Source organism: Oncorhynchus tshawytscha, linkage group LG01 (genome assembly GCF_018296145.1).
Source record: "Oncorhynchus tshawytscha isolate Ot180627B linkage group LG01, Otsh_v2.0, whole genome shotgun sequence".
In the NCBI taxonomy this organism is placed as follows: domain Eukaryota; kingdom Metazoa; phylum Chordata; class Actinopteri; order Salmoniformes; family Salmonidae; genus Oncorhynchus; species Oncorhynchus tshawytscha.
The window spans coordinates 38,385,048-38,408,675 of NC_056429.1; the positions used below are offsets into that span (position 1 = coordinate 38,385,048).

General features: G+C 43.2%; 1 protein-coding gene across 3 annotated transcripts; it reads left to right on the forward strand.

The window, feature by feature from the left end:
• Window positions 1-262: 262 nt before the first annotated feature.
• On the forward strand, window positions 263-22,116 carry LOC112250413 (G-protein-signaling modulator 2). 3 transcript variants are annotated; one of them, XM_024420548.1, is made up of 14 exons: window positions 263-459; window positions 12,333-12,554; window positions 13,401-13,536; window positions 16,497-16,636; window positions 16,837-16,960; window positions 17,145-17,260; window positions 17,510-17,665; window positions 17,880-17,988; window positions 18,295-18,466; window positions 18,858-18,934; window positions 19,859-20,074; window positions 20,314-20,476; window positions 20,726-20,964; window positions 21,194-22,116. In XM_024420548.1, exons 1-14 carry the CDS (start codon window positions 431-433, stop codon window positions 21,371-21,373), a joined length of 2,079 nt encoding a protein of 692 aa, XP_024276316.1. In that variant the 5' UTR covers window positions 263-430; the 3' UTR covers window positions 21,374-22,116. The 3 variants fall into 3 exon arrangements, with proteins under 3 accessions (XP_024276316.1, XP_024276306.1, XP_024276298.1); XM_024420538.2 differs by lacking the exon at window positions 263-459 and adding an exon at window positions 2,527-2,712; XM_024420530.2 differs by lacking the exon at window positions 263-459 and adding an exon at window positions 7,951-8,195.
• Window positions 22,117-23,628: the final 1,512 nt, after the last annotated feature.

Sequence of the window (23,628 nt, forward strand, 5' to 3'; positions counted from 1 at the left end):
CATGTAATGTCTTCCATTTGCCTCATAACAGAGTCTTGTGAATCAGATTGCATTTCTTATTCAAATATTAGATTCGTTTATAGACCAAGTCCATTGACAGTAGTAGTCTAATGCTGCCTTTGTTTCCAAATTGACCTTGAAAACAGTAACAGAAAAGTAAAAATTACAATGTATCTCGACTATAGGTATGTCGAAATGTAATTGGTCAAGGATAAAAGTGTTACTATTAAGGCGTGGTTTGCTTCAAGTTGTGTTTAGCGCCATTGGCCAATTTGGTATTTTGTGGGAGGTGGGCACTGGCGAAAGTAGTGAGGCAAACATTTTTCACTTCAATGAAACGGTCTATTTGCTAAAAATCGACATTACTGCGAAATTGAAAATATGTATAGGATATGCTGTTAGGTTTCTGAAGTCTAAGCCACATTGAATAATGGGCGAATCCGAATACACAATTATAAGGTAAGTTTGTTCAGGCTACTAATGCGAACGTGCCAGACGACTCCACGCATGAAAACAGTTTATTAACCTTGGGGCTCATATGGAAATGTGCATGGAATTGAAGTCTAAATGCATGAATATCTACGCTACACTAACTATGTTTTATTGTACTGTGATTGAGAAGCTTCTTGCGTACTTTGTACTGATCTGGTATACACTAACAGCGAAAAATGGCATACTACCAAGTGGACCAACCAACAAAATGCAAACAAGGGAGTAAAATGCTTGATTGGTCCTAAGATTATGATCAGGGTAAAACAGTTTTAATCTATAAGGTAGGTCATATACTTCAAAATCAACTGGTATATTTCATTAGGTTTAATTACTGTCTGAATAAGGACAGGATATTGGGCAATTGGTGGCGTGTCAGATCTGACTTTGTACCAGTTCCTGACTCCAGCATGGTGGGCATGTTCATGATGTTGTCATTTTATTTTTTTAACCTTTTTATTTAACTAGGCAAGTCAGTTAAGAACAAATTCTTATTTACAATGATGGCCTACACCAACCAAACCTGGGCAAATTGTGTGCCGCCCTATTGGACTCCCAATCATGGCCGGTTGTGATACAGCCTGGATTCAAACCAGGTTGTCTGTAGTGATGCTTCTAGCACTGAGATGCAGTCCCTTAGACCGCTGCACCGCTCGGGAGCCCATTCATAGCCACACAGTGCAACCCAAATCCACAGTACAGCAAATTTCCCATCAGGTCCTGATGACTCGTTCGCAGATAAGTCCCGATGACTTATCTGCTGTGTTTCGCGCTTCTTTCCATCCATGTAGAAAACCAAATAACTTGCCCTGGCCCACCAGCCTGTCTTTCATCAGTCTTGAAAGTAGGTAAAATAAGCAAAAACCAGGGTTGAGAATGAGAAGCCTTCCAAACATCCAAGCCAAACATCCAAGCTGAAATGCAGGCAACCCTAATACAAAGTCTTCTATGAATGGTTGCCTTTTACACACTACTGGGCCTGCAGTCTCACTCCCTTGTCCCCATGTTGTGATTACGTTGAACCCTCTACAGCAGGGATTGGCAATTTTGATGGGGCTGGATGCCACAACAAATCTGAACTCCGCATGAGGGGCCGTAGTGACTCGCCGGTCTGCATCCTCTCATTCAGAGTGACTGACAAATCAATGTGGGCCTCCCTGTCCATAATTCGAACTTGATTATTACAAATTCAGATAGCTGGCTCGGCCAATAGAACATGTTTTAGCTGACATGGGCTAATTGAGTGACTGACATAACAAGAGAGGAACTTCTGATGCACAACCAAATTTGTGTATTATACTACTCTAACCCAGTAAATTGACACCAACTTTTTTTACGGCATACAAAAGGGGGGTGGTTGCCCATCCCTGCTCTACAGGATTCTGGCCCTAATCCTTCCAGTGCGAGGCCTGGTCTTACTGTATGTTACTGAGAGAGCACATTGAAACTGGAATGCTTTTCTCTAAGCCACCATAACATTGGAGTTAGTGCTTTACAAACGAGCCGTTTTGCCTATAGGTGAAGCTGGCTTGATATTTGAAACTCTGACCTTGACTTTTGGCGTACACAGTTCTGTTCAAGCCCCCAACCCTTTATACGCTGAATGTGTGTGTTCCTTTGTTGAATGTCTTGCCCGACCACTCTATAGTCTGGTCCAAAAAAACTCCAGGTGTTGTGGAGTTTAACTGACAGACTGCTCAGCTGATTCCGCTTTGTCCAGCTGCTTCTGCTTGCTGCTACTGTACCTCTATCACTGAGTCTGTGTTGCTATTGTGCTGCACATGGAGAATAAGGCCTTATTTCTCACCCAGAATCTCCAGTTTCCCTCTAATGAAACCGAGTGGGGGAGAGAGGTAATCGAGAGATGGGGGGTTTTACTTGTGAAGTCTTTGCTGTTGTTTTTCCCCTTGTGCAACGTTTGTGCGGTGCATTTTTTTCCACTGTCTTGCTTACCCTTTGGCACTCACACAGCAGTGTCTGCCTGACTTCCTTTTGAAATGGTTTACATCTGGTTTGGTTTTTATTTGAGCTACTACATTTTATTTCTTCCAAAGTGTATGGTTGGCTGTGATTCCTCCACCATGCTCTCTTTTTCTCCGCCTGGTTTTTAATTTGGATCATAATGACTTCTGTACTTGTTATGCACCCAAAATGGACAGCAGTGTTTCTCTGCTTAGCGCGCAGGATGAGGAGCAAGCGCTTCATACCCGCCACATATATAAAGTATGTGTGTTCTCTCTTATTTTGGGGCATGTAACTATGCCACCCTTTTGGAATGTCATTTGATGTATTGGTTAGTTCAATCTGTGTTCCCTGTGGTGACAGTGACCGGAGGTAGGCGATTCTCTCCTTCAGTCTCAGTACACCGACATCCCAGTGGTAGGCCAGTGATACGGAGTTGAAGTAGCCTGAGGTTGTAAGCAGTGTTTTTTTTTGTTGTTAATATTTAATAGCAGAATGAAACGATACTGAGAACCCTCAAGTGAATGCCTTGCTTTCTAATGTCTTTTATAGTTTGGCCTCGGTCCTCCACAGTGCACACTGTGAATGTTCTGCTCTCCATTTTGTAGCGTGTCTCTGAACTGAAGCACATTTCAAAACATGTCCAACTGTCATTCCGCAGACCGGTTTGCCTGGAAATGGAGCAAACCGGTATAGTGTAGATTACATAGCAACGTCTCTCTTCCTTGTAAAAAAATAACCCGCCCCATTTTACTGGGAGTAAAGATCCTGGTCAATAGACAAATAATCTGTCATTGCCATGTGCATGACTGAAACCTTAATTCAATACAATTTAGACCGGAGGTGTGAACTGACCAGTGCTTTGATGCCACTTGTCCTTGTGAAAGCTAATAGGTAAACATAGGGGTTCACCGTAGCATACACCCAAGCCGAGGGCACCTTGGGCCAGGACAGTCATTACGGTCGTTCCATGTCATTTCACCAAGCCATGACAGCCACCAACCTCAGATTGTTCTGAAATGATTTCTGTATTTAGAAACGGATAACATTCACATTCCTGTAACATTTTGTCAATATAATATGATATCTTAAAAATTCAGCTAATTGATTGCACCCAAATTGGCCATTTTAATTTATAGGATTCATATAATTTTTTAATAAATACAGTACCAAAATCTGTTTTGGACCAACATTTGTTTTTAGACCGTGAGTTAGACATATTCCTTTCAGACATAGAGCTGATACTATATACTTGTTGTTGAGGTGGGATTGGCTTTGGGAATGGAGGGTCCCTGGGTGGCTTTTAACCATTTCATTGGATTCCTCATGTCTAACTTGGTTAGAAACATGTTTGGTACAAATCAGATGTTAGGGACTATATTTATTGAATATTATATTAATCCTGTAAATTAAAATGGCTTTTATTTTTTATTTTTTTGGAATTTATATATATTGTAACATGTTGCAGGAATTATAATCTTATCTGTTTCTAACAGAAACAATTTCAGAACAATCAGCGACGGTGGGTGTCAATCCAATTGTATTTATTTTTGTGCTTTTTGAGGTGGAACAACCCATTTTTAATGAGTTAATGCACTAAATACAGACAAGTGGATTTCTTCAGATTGGCCTTATTTACCCAACTGGAGAATAAGTAGTGGGCCACCACAGTGCCTTGTAGAAAATTGAGTTCTTACCCTGTTCCTGTTGTGCAGCAGATACTATCTCCATCATGGACATTTGACTTCGTTATATCCGTCAGTTTAACCTTTCTCCAAAGTTCATATCAGGGGTGACTGAAACTCATGTAGGGGTTCCCTGAATCTCATCTTCACTATCTTTATTAATCTGTTTTCAAGTCAGTAATACACTACATGACCAAAAGTATGTGGACACCTGCTCTTCGACCATCTCATTCCAAAATCATGGGCATTAATATGGAATTGGTCCCCCTTTGCTGCTATAACAGCCTCCACTTACCTGGGAAGGCTTTTTCACTAGATGTTGAAACATTGCTTCGGGGACTTGCTTCCATTCAGCCACAAGGGCATTAGTGAGGCCCAACACTGATGTTGGGCGATTAGGCCTGGCTGGCAGTATGCATTCCAATTCATCCCAAAGGTGTTCGATACGGAAGTTTGGAAGTCGCCCAGTATGAAGAGCGGTGAGCCATCGTCAGGAAATTAGCTTCTCAAGGTGTCAAGCACATTGAGGAACTCTCCAATGGCACCTGGACTGTTTCGATGATGATCAAATAGCACCACAAATGCCAGACAGAAGGGTGGTTATAGACATGAGCAATCCACTGAATGATTTTGATGAAATCAATTTCAGGGACCGTTTCCGTATGTACAAAGAAAATGCAGCTAACATTTGTTTGCTTGAGTCATAACTTTCATCTGACTCTCTTCTGGGAAGGCCCATCCCTCCTTCACTTGAACACTGGGATTTTTTGCAGGGTGTCACGTCTGCTGCAGGCGCAGTTGATGAGTTTTTCTCAAGTCAGTTGTTCGACTGGAGCTAGCTAGTGTGTTCATGTTATCAAATGCCATTGAAATGGCAGCAGCGGTATGATGGCTAGCATATTCATGAGCCCGACATATGACTTCAGTACAAAATCCTCGACGACCCACTGCGCTGTCAGACTCAGCAATGCTCATGGGGCTGATATCGCTGGTCCAAATGTCAGTCGTGAAGCTAATGGCAGTAACGCTATTACTGTGTAACTCCGGTAGGGCAACATTTGAAAAATAGCGTGTGAACCGGTGATCGACCAGTAGGCGAAGAGCCAACATCACCCACGACAGAGAACAGTTGATTGTCAAGGGCCATGATTTCCATTATCTTGGTGTTAATGGATTTCACCTTTTGATTTGTCTTGCTGAAATTGTTTTACTCTTTCAAATGTCTGCTCGACTTGTTGACTGCTCGATCCACACAGCAGACATTGTGGGCTATGTTAGGAATGCTGTGTAGCACTACATTTTACGTGGCGTCATGTACCTACGTTATAGAGGTATGCATGTCAGCTTTGACATCAGTTTTGCACATCGGCGTTAAACTAGACATCGGGTCGACGGTAGCATTTTTAGCTAATATCATCTGATTCCAATATATCGTGCATCTCTATAACACATTGTCATTAAGATTCTAACAATATGACAAAAATGTAATGGTTATAACCAGTTTGGACATATATTTTTTTTAAAAATGGTTTTCCCCATTGCCCCTCCTGACATTAGGGCCTGCTCCACTCCCTTTTTCCTAGAGTTGAAGGTGCCGTGCCCAGTTGATAATCACCCCCATAATTGCTTCAAAACTGAATCAAAACTAATTTCACAGATATAACAATAGATTAAATAAAGTACAGTAGGATGGGGGAGAATGGGTGTTGATGTGCAAGGGGAAGCTAACGATGCATAATTATGTCATCACCAATTGTGAATGAAGAACAGGGCGGGTCATTGCATTGCATTCGTCTTTTCTAATTATAATCGCAAAATGGTGTACCCACTATCACTCCACCAAACACCAGCAGTTTTTTAAGTTGTCGGCATGCTTCAGTTCGCCTTGTAGGTGACCTGAACGATTGTGCTTGCATACTCCCTCAAAATACCTTTTGAGGGCCTACCGAGTGGCGCAGCAGTCTAAGGCATCTCTACAGACCCAGGTTTGATCCCGGGCTGTGTCGCAGCCGGCCGAAACCGGGAGACCGATGGGGCAGCACATCGTTGTCCCAGCATCCTCCAGGTTAGGGGAGTGTTTGGCTGGCCGTGATGACCTTGTTCCATCGAGATCTAGCGACTCTGGCGGGCCGGGTGCATGCATGCGGACGCAGTCGCCAGCTGGACAGTGTTTCCTCCGACACATTGGTGCGGCTGGCTTCCGGGTGAAGCGAGCAGTTTTTCAAGAAGCAGTGCAGCTTGGCAGGATCGTGTTTTGGAGGACACCTGGCTCTCGACCTTCACCTTTCCCGAGTCCGTACAGGAGTTGTAGCGATGGAAGAAGACTGTAACTGCCACTTGGATATCATGAAATGGGGAGAAAAAGGGGGATGTAATTAAATACATGTTTTAAAGACCTTTGCTTGAACAATGTAGTACCGTTTTGTCAATTTTGAGACGCTGTAACCAGTATACACAAAATAGTAGGATTTATAAAATCTATCATTCATTTTGACATTTTTTATCGAGTAAAATTCCACGACTAGAATCTCCATCCAAGTTATTTGGTGCAGTGTTTCTCATTGAAAAATATTTAGCATCTGATGCTGTTTTGCATCATATGATACAAAATGCATCATACGGGGATTATTTCCTTATTTTGAAACTAAAATATCTTAACTTGATTGCTGACAAGCAAAACATTGGGAATTATGTCAATAATGGAGTAATGAAACAAATACCAGAGTTTTGGGGTTTGAATTTTCCTCTAGACCTTAATGGAGTATGCTACACAGTGAGAGCATGCGTAATTTACAATGGCAAGACCTAGACAAATGGATGCACATGCTGCGTTAGCTTTGCTACAAGATCTAAATGAAAACGTCTCCGATGATCCAGAAATGAATCGTGACATTTCTGATTCATGCTGAACGGCTTTCCCTATCTGGGAAAGGATCAATATCAGGCAGCAGGTTAGTGCGTGTTGGATAATGTTTCGGATCAGATGGCATGGCTGTACTTTGTGAAAGGAGGAACTTGCTGCTGACCTGTTGCTGTGTTCTACAACATGCTTGACTTGGCTGCTATCAACGCACAGGTGTTGTTCATGAGTCTGACACACAGGGCTACGACACGAGTCTGACACACAGGGCTACGACACGAGTCTGACACACAGGGCTACGACACGAGTCTGACACACAGGGCTACGACACGAGAGCCAAAGCAGCAGCAAAGAGTCCATGTGAAGAAACTGCTAGTTGGGCAGATGCACTTGAGCAGAACCCATCACCATGGTCAATTTGGGTGCAATCAATTAGATTAATTTCTCAAAGAGCAAATTATATTAACAAAATAAATTTGCAGGAATGCTAATCTTCTGTTTTAGGGACCACAGCGTTTGGTCCCTAAAACAGTGCGCTGAACGATCAGCAGACGAACACTCGATCCACATTCGTTGAGGTGTCATAAGGAGTGGGTATGCCCAGCCTCAGTCAAGAGTTCACAGGTATTTTGTAACAAAAAGCATTAGTCAATCCGGGAGCCATTTAGCTATCCCCTGTAATTACCTATGAACATGCTGGCTAATGAGATGTGACACGCAACAGCAGGTGGCCAAGAGGAGGGAGGAGACGATATGCTGCCGTCGGCTAAGCCCTGCTTACTGTAGTCACTACCACAACCCTTGAACCCATTCCTGTATGTGAAACCTACTTTTACCTCGACTGCAGCCCTGACTCGACTGTCAACAGAAGATTTGATGCTCTGGATGTCTAACTGGGAGGGGTTAGGAGTCCAGGACAGAAGGCAGTTATAGCCCGAAGTTGTGCTGTTACTGCAGGTCAGAGAGACTGTTTTAGAGACTGTGTCGACATTGGCGAGTCTTCCTGGGGAGATATATATTTATTTTTAGTTTTTTTGTTGTTGTTGCTGTATCTGGGCTAGCTAACGGTTCACCGCCATTGGTATGTGTATGCACGCCAAAGGACAGCAACTGAGTTGTCTCTCCCGAGTGATCAAGAAGCTTGCGATGTCTGTCCTATCAAGGGTCCGGGAGTGGGTTAGGATGAAGAGAGGCAGCAGGTATGTTAGCTATAGGTGCAGCACTGAAGTCTCTGGATGACTGGCTCATATGTCAGGCCCCAAAGACCGATTAGCTTTGCATGGGTGTCGGGCATTATTCTAATCGAACTCTAATCACAGTAATGATTTGTCTTGGACATTGGTTGTTTGAATCGGATGCTGGAAAATGCTTGATTGGTAGTGAGGAGAGCAGGGGTTTACTGTATTGTAGGTGTTGGATTGAGTTGACTATGTTTTTGCCACTTCAGGCTGTGTGCCTCCAGCATGTGTTATATGCTGTGCTGTATGGAGGTGGGGAGTCATGCTTGGACAAAGCCATGCTAATTATGGTTAACTATGATGTGACGTAATAATAATCCTATAGTTTACTCTTCCCTCAGCAGTATACTCTCCGGGTAGGTACTGTAACCTTGTCCTCAGGCTAACCCAGGAAGAGTCTGGTGAAAGGCACTACTCTTCTGGTGAGACCATTTTTTAGAAATGCCTGTTGTTTTGCTGCCTCTATGGTGGCATCAGTGGAAGCCTGAAGCTGTACTTTTTAAGAAAGCAACAGAACTTCCCTGAGGAGTAACCAACCACAGCTGTTTTTAAGCTGGTGGTGGCAGGGTGTGGACTGTGTACTTCTACAGTATAGATGCAGATCCTAACCACATGCACGGATGGGTGTGCTGTGGAGCCAAACTGTCTTCGTGGAATGATGTTTGGTTCGGTATACCAACATGACAAATGTATTTCAGCAGTCCATGTCATTGGTCTGGTGTACCCGGAGTGCCCGTCTGTGCTATCATGCAAACTATTGTCATGCCATGTTTGGCATGAGCACAAACAGATCTGGGACCAGGATAGGTCTGGTATGCTCTGATTGGGACAGCACTTTGACCGTAACTGTTATGTTTGCTATTTGCGATCTTGTGTGTTTGTTCTGGTGGTGGTTGTTGTCGGCCTTTAACACTAGAACCGCCATAGGCCAACAGCCACTGATGTTTGATTTTGTAGCTATGACCTGCTCCTTCCATGACTTTTCCTAAATGTTTGTATTTTACACTACTCATTTGTCTGAATTTTAAAATCCTGAACAGAAAAGTATTTAGGGTCTTTTTCCCCATACGTATTCCTAACATAATCCGCCAAGACTGTGCTGTGGGACGTTGGTACCCAGCTACGCGCTAATGTGTCGCTCTCTCCTCACTGAATGAATCACAAATGGATGAAGGGGTGGTAATTGTGCACCTTACTTGACAGTTGAATTTAAGTTAGGCCTAACTGAATGAGGTTGATTTTTCATTTAGAACAACAATAATATAATGAGTTTGTTATGCCTTTATCAACACCAAATAATTTGACCATGCCTTTGGGGTTGATAACATTCTCTTTTACATTTTACTTTTGTAAAAATAAGCTGTTATTTGACTATTTACTATAACTCTTACTGAGTGACTGTATTGTAGGGGAAATGATAACATACTACATGTTGGAGTAGGCCATTAGAATAATGAAAAACATATCCTTGACTCTGTCCAGTGAAACAATTGATGCCAGCCCACTGAATGAATGACAAATGCATGGAATAGGTTATAAATGTGCAAGTTGCTAAACATCACATTTTAAAGTAGGCTGAATGAGGAGGTTGAAGATGTTGATTTATTTTAGAACAACAATGGTGTAATGCCTGTTTATCAGCTTTGGCACTCATGTTAATTTGACAGCACGCCTTGAGGGTTGATACGATTTCTCTTATGTTTTAGCTATTACAGGACTATGTTTACTTTAACTCTGTTACTAATGTAATTTATTGTAAGGGAAACATGAACAGGCTATGTGTTGCTTTAGGCCTTCAGAATGATGCAAACCATATCCTTGACTCTATCCAACTTGATGAGCGGAAAACAAACGATGCCACCGGCCTGCAACTCATTTTGTACATGATGAGTTAGCCTGTAGACAAGATTCAATTGACAATCTGATGAGAATATTCTGCAGTTTTGTCATACAGTGCATTTATTTTGTTTTATTCTTTTTTACTTTAGTTTATTTGGTAAATATTTTCTTAACTCTTCTTCACCTGCACTGTTGGTAAATGTGAACCTGCACTGTTCACATTAAGGTCTACACTTGTTGTATTCGGCGCATGTGACAAATATTTTGATTAGGAAGTATTCAAACCCCTTGACTTTTTCCACATTTTATGTTACAGCCTTATTCTAAAATGTATTCAATAGTTTTTTTCCCCCTCATCAATCTACACACTACTCCATAATGACAAAGAGAACTTTGTTTGTGCTAACTTATAACATTTAAATAATGATACCTTATGTAAATAAGTATTCGGACCCTTTGCTGTGAGACTCGAGATTGAGCTCAGGTGCATCCAGTTTCCATTGATCATCCTTCATGTTTCTACAAATTGATTGGAGTCCACCTGTGGTAAATTCAACTTGATTGGACATGATTTGGAGAGATACACACCTGTCTAAATAAGCTCCTACAGTGTCAGAGCAAAAACCAAGCCATGAGGTTGAAGGAATTGTCCGTAGAGCTCCGAGACAGGATTGTGTTGAGACACAGATCTGGGGAAGGTACTTAACAATTTCTGCAGCATTGAAGGTCCCCAAGAACACCGCAATCATTCTTAAATGGAAGAAGTTTTGAACCACCAAGACTCTTCCTAGAGCTGGCCAAACTGAGAAATTGGGTGTGAAGGGCCTTGGCCAAGAACCTGATGGTCACTCTGATAGAGCTCCAGAGTTCCTCTGTGGAGATAACTTTCCAGAAGGACAACCATCTCTGCAGAACTACACCAATCAGGCCCTTTATGGTAGAGTGGCCAGACGGAATCCACTCTTCAGTAAAAGGCACGACAGCCCTCTTGGAGTTTGCCAAAATGCACTTAAAGACACTGACCATGGTCTGATGATACCAAGATTGAACTCTTTGGCCTAAATGCCAAGTGTCACTTCTGGAGGAATCCTGGCACAATCCCGACGGTGAATTATGGCGGTGGTGACGTTTTTCAGCGGCAGGGACTGGGAGACTAGTCAGGCTCAAGGCAAAGATGAGTGGAGCAAAGTACAGAGATCCTAGATGAAAATCTGCTCCAGAGTGCTCAGGACCTCAGACTGGGGTGAATGTTCACCTTCCAACAGGACAACCACCCTAAGGACACAGCCAAGACAACGCAGGAGTGACTTTGGGACAAGTCTCTAAATGTCCTTGAGTGGCCCAGCCACAGCCCGGGCTTGAACCCGATCGAACTTCTCTGGAAAGACCTGAAAATAGCTGTGCAGCAACGCTCCCCATCCAACCTGACAGAGCTTCAGAGGATCTGCATAGAAGAATGGGAGAAACTCCCCAAATACAGTTGTGCCAAGCTTGTAGCATCAGACTCGAGGCTGTAATCGCTGCCAAAGGTGCTTCAGCCAAGCACTGATTAAAGGGTCTGAATACTTATGTAAATGTAATGTTACTGTTTTTTGCTTTGTCATTATGGGGAATTTTGTGTAGATTGGGGGGGGGGTGTACTTTCCGACTGCATTGTATGCTAAAGGGGACACCCAGGCAATGTTTTCTAGCGGGTACTTATATGCTGAAAGGGCATGTGGTTCTAGCGTTAATATTGTTTTACCCTGGCTACCACAATGTCCAGGTGCAATAAAAATTCCTTTCATAAAGATGTTGGTTAAATTTCACGTGTCTATAGGCAGAACTTGGCGTCTTCTGAGGTTGCGTTTCTAGCTGTTAAATCCGCTATAGTAGTCTTAGAATGATCTATTATGTGTAATATATGGTCTACTTTGAACCAGATGGATTATAGGCTAGATTTATGTTATGTTCTGGGCCTGGCACTGGGAGAATGAATGGATAAGGATGTTCATATAATGAGTTTTTTGGGGAGAACATGACTGACTCTGCATACATTTTGTTTTCCCCCTTTTGTTCTGCACCCTGTTTTATACAACCTTTTAAAATCTAGAAGTGTTTTGCCTTATCCTTCTGAATATATAATTTCCACACCTGAACAATCTAAAATTCAGAACTGATGAAAGTATACCTCAACTTTCCTCCGAAATGAGTTTCTGTTCCTAGACTGTCTGATCACAAGTGTGTGGAAATTGGGCTATAGTGTTTTTCTCCTTCTAGGATGGATATGTCCTGTCTGGAGCTGGCCCTGAAGGGAGAGAGGCAGTGTAAGGTGGGGGATTACCATGCTGGGGTCTCCTTCTTTGAGTCGGCCATCCAGGTGGGCACAGAGGACCTCCAGATCCTCAGCGCAATCTACAGCCAGCTGGGCAATGCGTACTTTCACCTGCAGGAGTACAGCAAGGCTCTGGAATACCACTGCCATGACCTCACCCTCACCAGGTACACACACTTAGCACGACCTCTCACTGACCAGGTACACAGCGCCGCCATGACATCGGAACACCGCTACAATCTCACTCTGACTTAACCTAATGTAGCAGGTGTAAAATAAACACGTGAAACTAAATGCCATACATTCTGGTCTTGACGAGAAGGGGGGGGGACACTTTTGGGATGTTTTCTTCTACACTGCTCAACCAATCCAGTAAATGTGGAGGAGGAGTTAAGATGGAGTTGTTGGACTCTACAGAGGCTACTTGGGTGCACACTACCGCCATGACCTCTCTGACCAGGAGCACACTACCACCATGACCGTAGGAACCTAAGGTCCGCCTTGAGCCGCTGCCTTTGGCCAAGTGAAGACGTCATTAGAGTAACGTGAGACTCTGCTGCCCTTATAAAACTGGTCCAATGAGAGTTTGTTTCAGTCTTAAATTTACATTCAAGTCATTTAGCAGACGTTCTTATCCAGAGTGACTGTATACATGTTCATACTGGTCCCCCTTGGGAATCAAACCCACAACCCTAGCGTTGCGAGTGCCATTCTCTACGAACTGAGCCACACGGGACCATGTGAACTGTGACGGTCTAGAGAAATGAGAGCTGGGGGACTGGCGAAGTGACCAAGTGATCAGTTTGTTGGTTTGGGCAGAAAGTAAGCAAAGCACCCAGTATCCCATGGGGATAAAACATTTATCACCTCAAATGGGAGCCTTACTCGAGTAGGGAGACAAATGCTGATTTGTGAAGCAAATTCTAATTGATATTTTCTCGGTCAAGAATGTCTCATGGTACAGTATACCATTGATGCTTCTCATTCTGTGTTTGGATGTGATTTCTCTCCAGAACCATTGGGGATGAACTTGGAGAAGCAAAAGCCAGTGGCAACCTTGGAAACACCCTGAAGGTTCTGGGACGGTTTGATGAAGCAGTGGTCTGTTGCCAAAGACACTATGACATTACCAGAGGGATGTACGATAAGGTGAGACATTCAAACGTAATAATTACATCACAAGTGTTAGGTTCTAAACAGAGTAAAAACTCAAATGGAATACTAGGAAAAGCTCAAAGTTTATTCACCCACTAGGTCAAACAGCTGCTAAGACAAATACCTGTTTACACAAGCACATATAGAGTATTTATACACTCTTACTAGGTGGGGTGTCAACTCCTTCCATCTAGACAGCCAATACAACTGTTGCTAGTCAGGAACTTAATTGCTTCCTCTCGCTGGTGTAGTCATGGCCCCTCCCCCTGCTAGAACCTTCATGTGTATGTAAGTATGTGTGTGTAACAGGACTGTTCCTTGTCACTTCACCTGACCTGACGCCGAAATCCTCACTCCTCTCTAATCCACGGCTGTCCTACCTTATCAGTTACTGAAACCAAACTGTTGCCCTTTGCCTCCCTCCTTAGGAGCCTTGAGATTTGTCTCTTACCCCCTTTATCTCTCCAATTTTGATCTCATCTCATCGCTGCAACTCCCCACCGCCAAACCGCTCTATTTAACAACCGCCAGCTGCACCAATGAGTCAGAGGAAACACCGTTCAACTGAACGGTCAGCCTGCAGGTGCCCGGCCTGCCACAAGGAGTCGCTAGAACGTGATAAGCCAAGTAAAGCTTTCCCAGCCAAACCCTCCCGTAACCCAGATGATGCTGGGCCAATTGTGCGCCGCCCTATGGGACTCCTGATTACGGCCGGTTGTGGTACAGCCTGGGATCGAACCCAGGTCTGTGGTGACTGCTCCCGGGTCTGTGGTGACTGCTGGAATAAGTGATTAATAATTACAATTGAAGTCTAAGTTTACTTACACCTTAGCCAAATGCATTTCAACTCAGTTTTTCACAATTCCTGACATTTAATCGCAGTAAAAATTAGACCGCTGCACCACTCGGGAGGCCCAACAACACAATGTTTTGACAGAATGTCAACTTTATTCACTCCCCCTTCCTCACGCAGTAACTTTCCATACACCTAGTTCTCATCCACCCTCCATTGACCTCAACATAAACCACCCTTACATGTAACATAATCAATAAGTTCTAGTATGGTAACATGAATAAGTATATTTCAAGCTAGAATCCAACACAAGTAAATAATATTCTTGTATTGTAATTAGTAGTACTCAGCAACCCTGGTCCTGGAGAGAAACATGCTGTTCTAATCTTGGTTCCAGCCCAACACACATCTTATTCAAACGTTCAATCATAACATCAAGACCTTGTTTAATGAAGATTTAGTGCTAGACTGGAACGAAAGACCACTGATTGTGGCCATTAATGTATTTAGCCAAATACATTTAAACTCAGATTTTCACAATTCCTGACATTTAATCATAGTAAAAAATCCCTGTCTTAGGTCAGTTAGGGTCACCACTTTATTTTAAGGATGTGAAATGTCAGAATAATAGTAGAGAGAATGATTCACTTCAGCTTCATCACATTCCCAGTGGGTCAGATGTTTACATACACTCAATTAGTATTTGTTAGCATTGTCTTTAAATTGTTTAACTTGGGTCAAACATTTTGGGTAGCCTTTCACAAGCTTCCCACAATAAGTTGGGTGAATTTTGGCCCATTCCTCCTGACAGAGCTGGTGTAACTGAGTCAGGTTTGTAGGCCACCTTGCTCGCACATGCTTTTTCAGTTCTGCTCACAATATTTTTCTAGGATTGAGGTCAGGGCTTTGATGGCCACTCCAATACTCTGACTTTGTTGTTATTAAGCCATTGTGCCACAACTTTGGAAGTATGCTTGGGGGTCATTGTCCATTTGGAAGACCCATTTGCGGCCAAGCTTTAACTTCCTGACTGATGTCTTGAGGTATTGCTTCAATATATCCACATAAGTTTTCTCCTCGTGTTGCCATCTATTTTGTGAAGTCCACCAGTCCATCCTGCAGCAAAGCACCCCCACAACATGATGCTGCCCCCCCTGTGCTTCACGGTTGGGATGGTGTTCTTCAGTTTGCAAGCCTCCAAACATAACGATGGTCATTATGGTCAAACAGTTCTATTTTTGTTTCATCAGAACAGAGGACATTTCTCAGAGGACATTTCTCCAAAAAGTACGATCTTTGTCCCCATATTGCAAACTGTAGTCTGGCTATTTTATGGTGGTTTTGGAGCAGTGGCTTCTTCCATGCTGAGTGGCCTTTCAGGTTATGTCTATCGGACTTGTTTTTACTGTGGCTATAGATACTTTTGTACCTGTTTCCTCCAGCATCTTCACAAGGTCCTTTGCTGCTGTTCTGGGATTGATTTGCACTTTTCGCAAAGTACGTTCATCTCTAGGAGACAGAGCGCTTCTCCTTCCTGTGCGGTATGACGTCTAGGTGGTCCCATGGTGTTTATACTTGCATACTATTGTTTGTACAGATGAATGTGGTACCTTCAGGCGTTTGGAAATTGCTCCCAAGGATGAATCAGACTTGTGGAGGTGTACAATTTTTTTTCGCAGGTCTTGGCTGATATCTTTGATTTTCCTATGATGTCAAGCAAAGAGGCACCGAGTTTGAAGGCAGGCCTTGAAATACAACAGGCACACCTCCAATTTACTCAAATGATCTCAATTAGCCTATCAGAAGCTTCTAAAGCCATGACATCATTTTCTGGAATTTTCCAAGTTGTTTAAAGGCACAGTCAACTTCTGACCCACCGGAATTGTGATACAGTGAAATGTAAACAATTGTTGGAAAAATTACTTGTGTCATGCACAAAGTAGATGTCCTAACCGACTTGCCAAAACTATAGTTAACAAGAAATTTGTGGAGTGGTTGAAAAAACAGGTTTTAATGACTCCGACCTTATGTAAATTTCTGACTTCAACTGTATGTGTTGATGTCTAGACTAGTTTGACGCCCAACCCTCTTTGTGTGCTGGGCAAGTATTTACAATGTTGGTTGTGTTGGCCTGTTCCTCTCTGTGTGTGTGTGTGTGTAGGTTGGGCAGGCCCGAGCGCTGTATAATTTTGGCAACGTTTACTACTCCAAGGGGAAGAGTATCTGCTGGACTGGAGCAGAGCCAGGAGAAATCCCAGAGGAGGCCAAGTTTGCGCTAGTCAAAGCCACAGAGTATTACGAGTGAGTTAATCAGTGGGTTTTTATAATGGAGTCTGCCTATGATGTAAAGAGTGTAATGGTGAATAAGTATGACTTTTGTGAATGTCTGTGACCTTTTTAATACTTTATATGATGGCGTCTGCTGATAAATGACAGTAAATTACGAATAAATTACTTTTGGTGAATGTTACCCTTAATACTTTTGTCTGTTTATTGTATAGATTAAACCTGTCCATTGTGAAGGACTTGGAGGATCGGGCAGCACAGGGACGAACCTATGGTAACCTAGGTAACGCATACTATCTGCTCGGAAACTTCCAGAAAACTGTGGGGGCCCATGAACAGGTACATACCCTAAATTAGTGGCATCACAAGTCTTAGTACATGACTATCAGGGTTATTATTTCTATATATTTTTGTGATGCATGTGTGAATATTGTTGTATGATATTATATGTTCTCGTTACTTTATTTAGTAGAAAAGAGAACATATCACTCGGACCACTCAAATTCTTCCATTTGTTTTGAAGCGTCTCCTCATCGCTAAGGAGTTTGGCGACAGGGCGGCTGAAAGGAGGGCCTACTGTAACCTAGGGAACGCCTACATCTTCCTGGGCCAGTTTGGAGTGGCAGCTGAACATTACAAGTGAGTGGACTTACTTCCTTAGACCAATTGACCATCAAAGGCCCAGGGACTTCTCAGACACTACTGCCAAGTTAGTACATGTATGTTTGGATGTGGGAAAGAATAAAAACAAAAAAAGAAGGAAAAGTGGGGGGGAATTATAAGTGAATGTTTCTGGAAATCTCTTACCAAAGCCTCACAGTTAGGGGCAAGCAAGATTAGTTTCTGGTGACCTCTTCCTTATCATCCCTTGACCTCTGCCCCCCCCAGGAGGACTCTGCAGCTGGCCAGGCTGCTGAAGGACAAGGCTGTGGAGGCTCAGGCCTGTTACAGCCTGGGGAACACCTACACACTGCTGCGCGACTACGAGAGAGCCATAGACTACCACCTCAAACACCTCATCATCGCACGGGAGCTCAAGGACAGGTACACACACTTACAATACTTGGTTGCTTATGGTTGTCGATCGTGTATGACCATGACCATCTTTAATTATGAGTCCTCTGAACATGACCATCTTCTTTGCCTAAGACATGCATTGTTCAAAAGGCTTATGCAAAGTGTTCACAGTAGGGAAGTGTACTTTCTGAGTTGGCAATTACTCAATCTCCCTTATGTCTGTCCTTCTGTGTTTGTTCAGAGTCGGAGAGGGAAGAGCGTGCTGGAGTTTAGGAAATGCCCACACGGCCCTGGGGAATCATCAGGATGCCGTTCACTTTGCTGAGAAACATCTGGAGATATCCAAAGAGGTGTACAGCCTGGTCAATGTTTACTCCACCTCCCCTATCTGATGCATGTTATCAGTACCTGTCATCTAGTCACAGATCTTTCTACATGGAATTAACCTGCTCGTTATTATCCGATAAGTCACAACTCTAGGAATTCCGTATGAATAAAATGAACGAGGCAATCTCTTCCGGTACTGAGGGGAGGGGTGAGGACAGCACCTCGACTCTCTATATGGCCAGATTATTCCCCAGCTGTGTTCGAGTTCTTCTTCTTAATGTAGTTATGTTTTTTTCTCTAATACACTTCTCATCCTCCATTTTGTCCAGACTGGAGACAAAAATAGCGAGGCAACAGCCAGGATGAACTTGTCAGACCTGAAGTTATTGCTGGTTCTGGGTCAGAACCCAAGCTCAAGCCTCAACACCAACAGCAGCTCCAACTTTAACAGCAACAGCTCTGTTCGGACTGAGAACCTCAGGAAGCAGAATACCTTACCAGGTACAAGTCCTTACCGTCCTACCAGTAACAATGCGACAGTATTATTATGATGTACTATATATATATTGATTTTTGTGTAAATCAATATGGTCCTGTGTGGCTCAGTTGGTAGAGCATGGCGCTTGCAACATTGATCGTGGGTTTGATTCCCACTGGGGTCACCCATGCGAAAATGTACGCACACGGGTTACTGTAAGTCGCTTTGAATAAAAGCGTCTGCTAAATGGCATATAATATTATTATAAATAACCATTATTCCATTTGAACTCATTATGCTGAACCTTACACAAATCTGTAGTTCAAAGTCAGTCCAGGTGCAAGCCTGGCAAAGTGACACTTGCAAATGGATACATATGGCACACACACCGACTTCTGATTTTGTTCGTTTCAGGCGTTAAGTCAGAAGGAAGGAGTAACAGTATGGAGAACTTGGAGGTGGTAGGACTGAGTCCTGAAAAAACTGTGGAGGTGGGTACAAAAATATGTACAGTACACATGCATGTTAAGACACTTACATATTCTTATGAGCAGGAATACCCCCTCTCCGTCATGTTACTATTGAATTGATTTACACTACCGTTCAGAAGTTTGGGGTCACTTGGAAATGTCCTTTTTGCAACGAAAAAGCCATATCTCAGACTGGCCAATAAAAAGAAAAGCTTAAGATCTGATCCGGGGCCTCCCACTCCACTTTCTATTCTGGTTGGAGCCAGTTTGCTCTGTTCTGTGAAGGGAGTATTACACAGCGTTTTACCAGATCTTCATTTTCATGGCAATTTCTTGCATAGAATAGCCTTCATTTCTCAGAACAAGAATAGACTGACGAGTTTCAGAAGACAGGTCTATGTTTCTGGCCATTTTGAGCCTGTAATTGAACCCACAAATGCTGATGCTCCAGATACTTAACTAGTCTAAAGAAGGACAGTTTTTTTTCTTCTTTAATGAGCACAACAGTTTTCAGCTGTGCTAACATACTTGCAAAATTATTTTATAATGATCAATTAGCCTTTTAAATGATCAACTTGGATTAGCTAACACAACGTGCCATGAGAACACAGGAGTGATGGTTGCTGATAATGGGCCGCCGTACGCCTATGTAGATATTCCATAAAAATTCAGCGGTTCCAGCTACAATAGTAATTTACAACGTTAACAATGTCTACACTATTTTAATGGATAAAAAAATTGCTTTTCTTTCAAAAACAAGGAAACGTCTAAGTGACCCCAAACTTTGAACGGTAGTGTATGTAAATTTAGTTTTTATTGATTGGTTATATAGCGCTGGTGACGTCTCGACTAAACTGCCTACACACACCACCTATCACGCCCCTATCCTCCATGTTTATTTTCATGTACCGGTACGCTTGTCTTCATGTACTGCCCTTACAACAGAACTGGGACGAAGGTGTGTTCAGGCCTCCTAATCCTAAATCCAGCATGGCCAAGGCCTCCTCCAAGCTGTTCTTTATCAACCGGCTCAGAGGGAAGAAACACAAGAAGCACAGCTCTCCTACCAGAGATGGAGTTCTCCAGGACACCAGGAACAAACCCACAGCCCCAGAGATGGACACACAGAAGTCAGAAGCCACGGTAGCTTCAACCGTAGAGGTAGGCCTACATAGTAGCGTAATCATATAATTGGTCTATTGCTATTATTTTAAATGCATTCCTACGGGTTCAACAGCCTACTTTGGTTTAGCTACAGTAGATGACATGGAGGCTGGGCATGTTGTGCAGTCTATTGTAGAATTCTTGTCTTAGTAATGATATTCTTTTTATGGTTGTCATTATATCTGAGACTTTTCTGGTTGTTTTAGTGGGTGTTTTGTGCCTCTTTTCTCCTGTAGATTGGAGGTTCTGACACTCTGGGTGATGAAGGCTTCTTTGACCTCCTAAGTCGTTTCCAGGGCAGCAGAATGGAAGACCAAAGATGCTCCTTATTGGACGACCAGAGCAGTCTCATCGACCCACTCTCTCTCTGTACCACCCCACCCGTAGCCATGAGGAAATGTAAGTTAGTCTCGCCCACCCTCTGCATTACATGTGTCTACCAATGTGCCTGGTTGGCACTTTGTGACCTACAGATCGTCCAATGCCTTTCCTGTACGTGCCTTGTGATTTTCCTCCTTGAATTTTGTGTTCATAATAAAAAATAATATTGCTTTGGCAAAGGAGATGTAGCTTTCAGGCTAAACTGAAACTACTTCTTCCTTTTCCTCATCACCCCTTCCTCACCTCTCTGTCCTCTGCTACCTCAAGTAACTACTTCCGCGTGCGAGGCCAACCTGGAGCCTGGGCATTTCCTGGACCTGCTGGCCACCTCCCAGGGCCGTCGGCTGGACGAGCAGAGAGCCAGCGTGGGCAGCAGCTTCCCCGGTCTACGTCTCTGCAGCTCCAATCATTCCCTCAGCCCCCCCACCACGCGCAGTCCCCTGATGACCAGTACTGACCAGCCTCAGGCTGATGACGTTTTCTTCGACATGCTAGTCAAGTGCCAGGTAATCAAGACCTAGCCTACAGTAGGCAATTTTAGGTGGTTCACTGAAAATGACTTTACTATTCAGAAGTTAGTAAAAGCCTCATTTGCTTACACCTTAGTACTGATTATAAAGATGATGAATTGTAACTCATGGACCAAATTTATTGAAAAATACTATATTTCAGAAATTTTGACTGACACTGTTGATTTGAGATCAAAATCTGGTCTGCTCCAATGTGCCTCTGTAGGGTTCTAGACTGAATGACCAGCGGTCTACAGTGCCCCCTCTCCCCACTAAGGGTTCTACTGTCCCAGACGAGGACTTCTTAAGCCTCATCCTGCGATCCCAGGCCAACAGGATGGACGAGCAGCGGGTCCCACTACCTCCCAGCTCTGATGCTGTCCCTAGCCAGCCCTGCCCAGACTGATGCCTTATATGTCTGCCTACCTATCCTCTAACTTCAGCTCATTCCTGAACTCCTCACAGCCTGTTCCAGACTGACTATCCCACTTTTACCTGCCCAGGCACGAGCTCCTCAAGATTGATGCAATCATCACAGGGTTTCCTCTACCACAGCTGGAAAATGTATCTACCCTGTGAACCCAAATAACCTCTGCCAGACATTCACGACAGTATTCCCCTTTACACTCTGGATTCACACAGCCGGGCTCAGACAGTCAATTACATGGGTCTCCAACTCCACACAACTTTCAATGGATTAGTGGACCGTCTTCTCTGCAGGGAAACATGATCTGAGCCCCCACACTACTGTAGAATCACCAGGTTTGAGTTGGAAGAAGCGACATGAACTTGACTCCTGCTGAAATGTTTGAATTGTGTTTTTATTTCTATACAGTGTTTGAGTTGACACTTTCTATTATTGTACAGAAATGTTATTCTGGCAGAGATTTTCATTTTTTTCATTTTTTATATGGTGACGGATCCTTTCAGCTGTTCTCAGTATGTGAAGAACCAGACATTGCAATGAACTTTGACACCAATTTACCAGACATGTCATAAACACCTTTTTAATGAAATGTAGACACATACAAGCTTATGTTGATAGAGTAAAAAAATATGATGCGCAAAAAAATTTATTGTACAGGCCAGCAATGTTTTTTTTACTTCTAGTTTATGCTGACCATGGGGAAATAAATCATTTCAACACTTTTTGTGCTTTTACCACATTTTCTCCCAAATTTCGTGATATCCAATTGGTAGTTAGTCTTGTCCCATCTCTGCAACTCCTCTACGGACTCGGCAGAGGTGGATGTGGAGAGCCATGCGCCCTCCGAAACACGACCCTGCCAAGCTGCACTGCTTCTTGACACACTGCTCGCTTAACCCGGAAGCCAGCTGCACCAATGTGTTGGAGGAAACACCGTCCAGCTGGCGACCGACGTTAGCTTGCAGGCGCCCGCTACAAAATTCACTAGAGTGCAATGGGACAAGGAAATCCCGGATGACGCTGGGCCAATTGTGTGCCGCCTCATGAGTCTCCCGGTCGTGTTCGGCTGTGACACAGCCTGGGATCGAACCCGGGTCTGTAGTGACGCATCAAGCTGTTTCCAGTATCCTAATCCACTCTGATTCAATGCTCGCTCATAACTAGAAGCAAAATGTCCTTTGGAACTCCAGCTAAAAAGCTACAATCTACTGGGCTAAGGAAAAATATGTTTAGGGAAAGGCAACTTCTGGCAACATTAATCAAATGAATGGTGGAAAGTCTTTGAACGATTCACTATTTAATGTTTACAGTACATTCAAATAATCATCTCACATATAAAGCTGGTGCATATCAGTGCCTATCTTCATGTGGTCATAAAATGTAAAGAAGTTTATCAGGCATTTTACACCGTGACTATTCATAACAGGTCCTACCTCATCCCCAGGCTCGATGCTACTGCTTAGAGAGTTGGCTGGTAGATGTGATTTAAAATAGGTCTAGAAGTCCAGGACAATAACATAGTTTTGCAGGGCTAAACCATATAGTCATGTGCTGGTCATGGTTATGTACACGGTAAGGTTTCTTAATAATCTCTAACTTCAGGAGACCGATAAAGGTCCACTATGGCTGTCTATTGATTCAGATCTGTTTTTCTCGTGAGTTGGGGGACAACTTTTTAGAGGTTAAGTTACATTGGTTGAATTTTGAATTAACATCAAACCCCTGTGATGTCACTCAGGTTGATCTCACTTGGGGAAGCAGCTGGTTATGGAGGAGCAGGTACTGGAGCCCGACTCCCCTCGACCTGGTAGCATGCTGAGGTGGGCAGGTCTTTGCACTCTGACAATGAACACAGGCAGAGCAGACACTGATCCACTCCTGTTGCTGCAAGACAAACAACAGGAGGATTGTTCTGATTATGAATATTTTGAATAGAAAGAAATGTCAAAAGGGGAAAAAAACTCATGGGAAATGTAATAACAGAAGTGCATATTCAAACAGCAGATCAAAATATTAGGCTTAGAAATCGGTTGAAGTTAGGGAAAGGGTTCATGTCTGCTGGCTGTATACACTGCCTATAATGTGTCGTAGATATCGGTGATTAAGAAGGAGATGAATGTGTAGAGGTAGACTCTGCTGAACAGACACACCAAATAACTAATCTGCTGTATGTCCTTGGAAAATAGGATATGTGTTATCTCTGTTGGTCAAGGAGAACAGGCACTCTGATACTG

What these genes read in the sequence shown, in the direction of transcription:
- LOC112250413 (XM_024420530.2), top strand. Translation starts at nt 8,080, where the DNA reads ATGTGTATGCACGCCAAAGGACAGCAACTGAGTTGTCTCTCCCGAGTG. An exon ending in AGGATGAAGAGAGGCAGCAG is followed by an intron (nt 8,196 to 12,332) that starts GTATGTTAGCTA and finishes TTCTCCTTCTAG; the next exon opens with GATGGATATGTCCTGTCTGG. An exon ending in CTGTGGGGGCCCATGAACAG is followed by an intron (nt 16,961 to 17,144) that starts GTACATACCCTA and finishes TTTGTTTTGAAG; the next exon opens with CGTCTCCTCATCGCTAAGGA.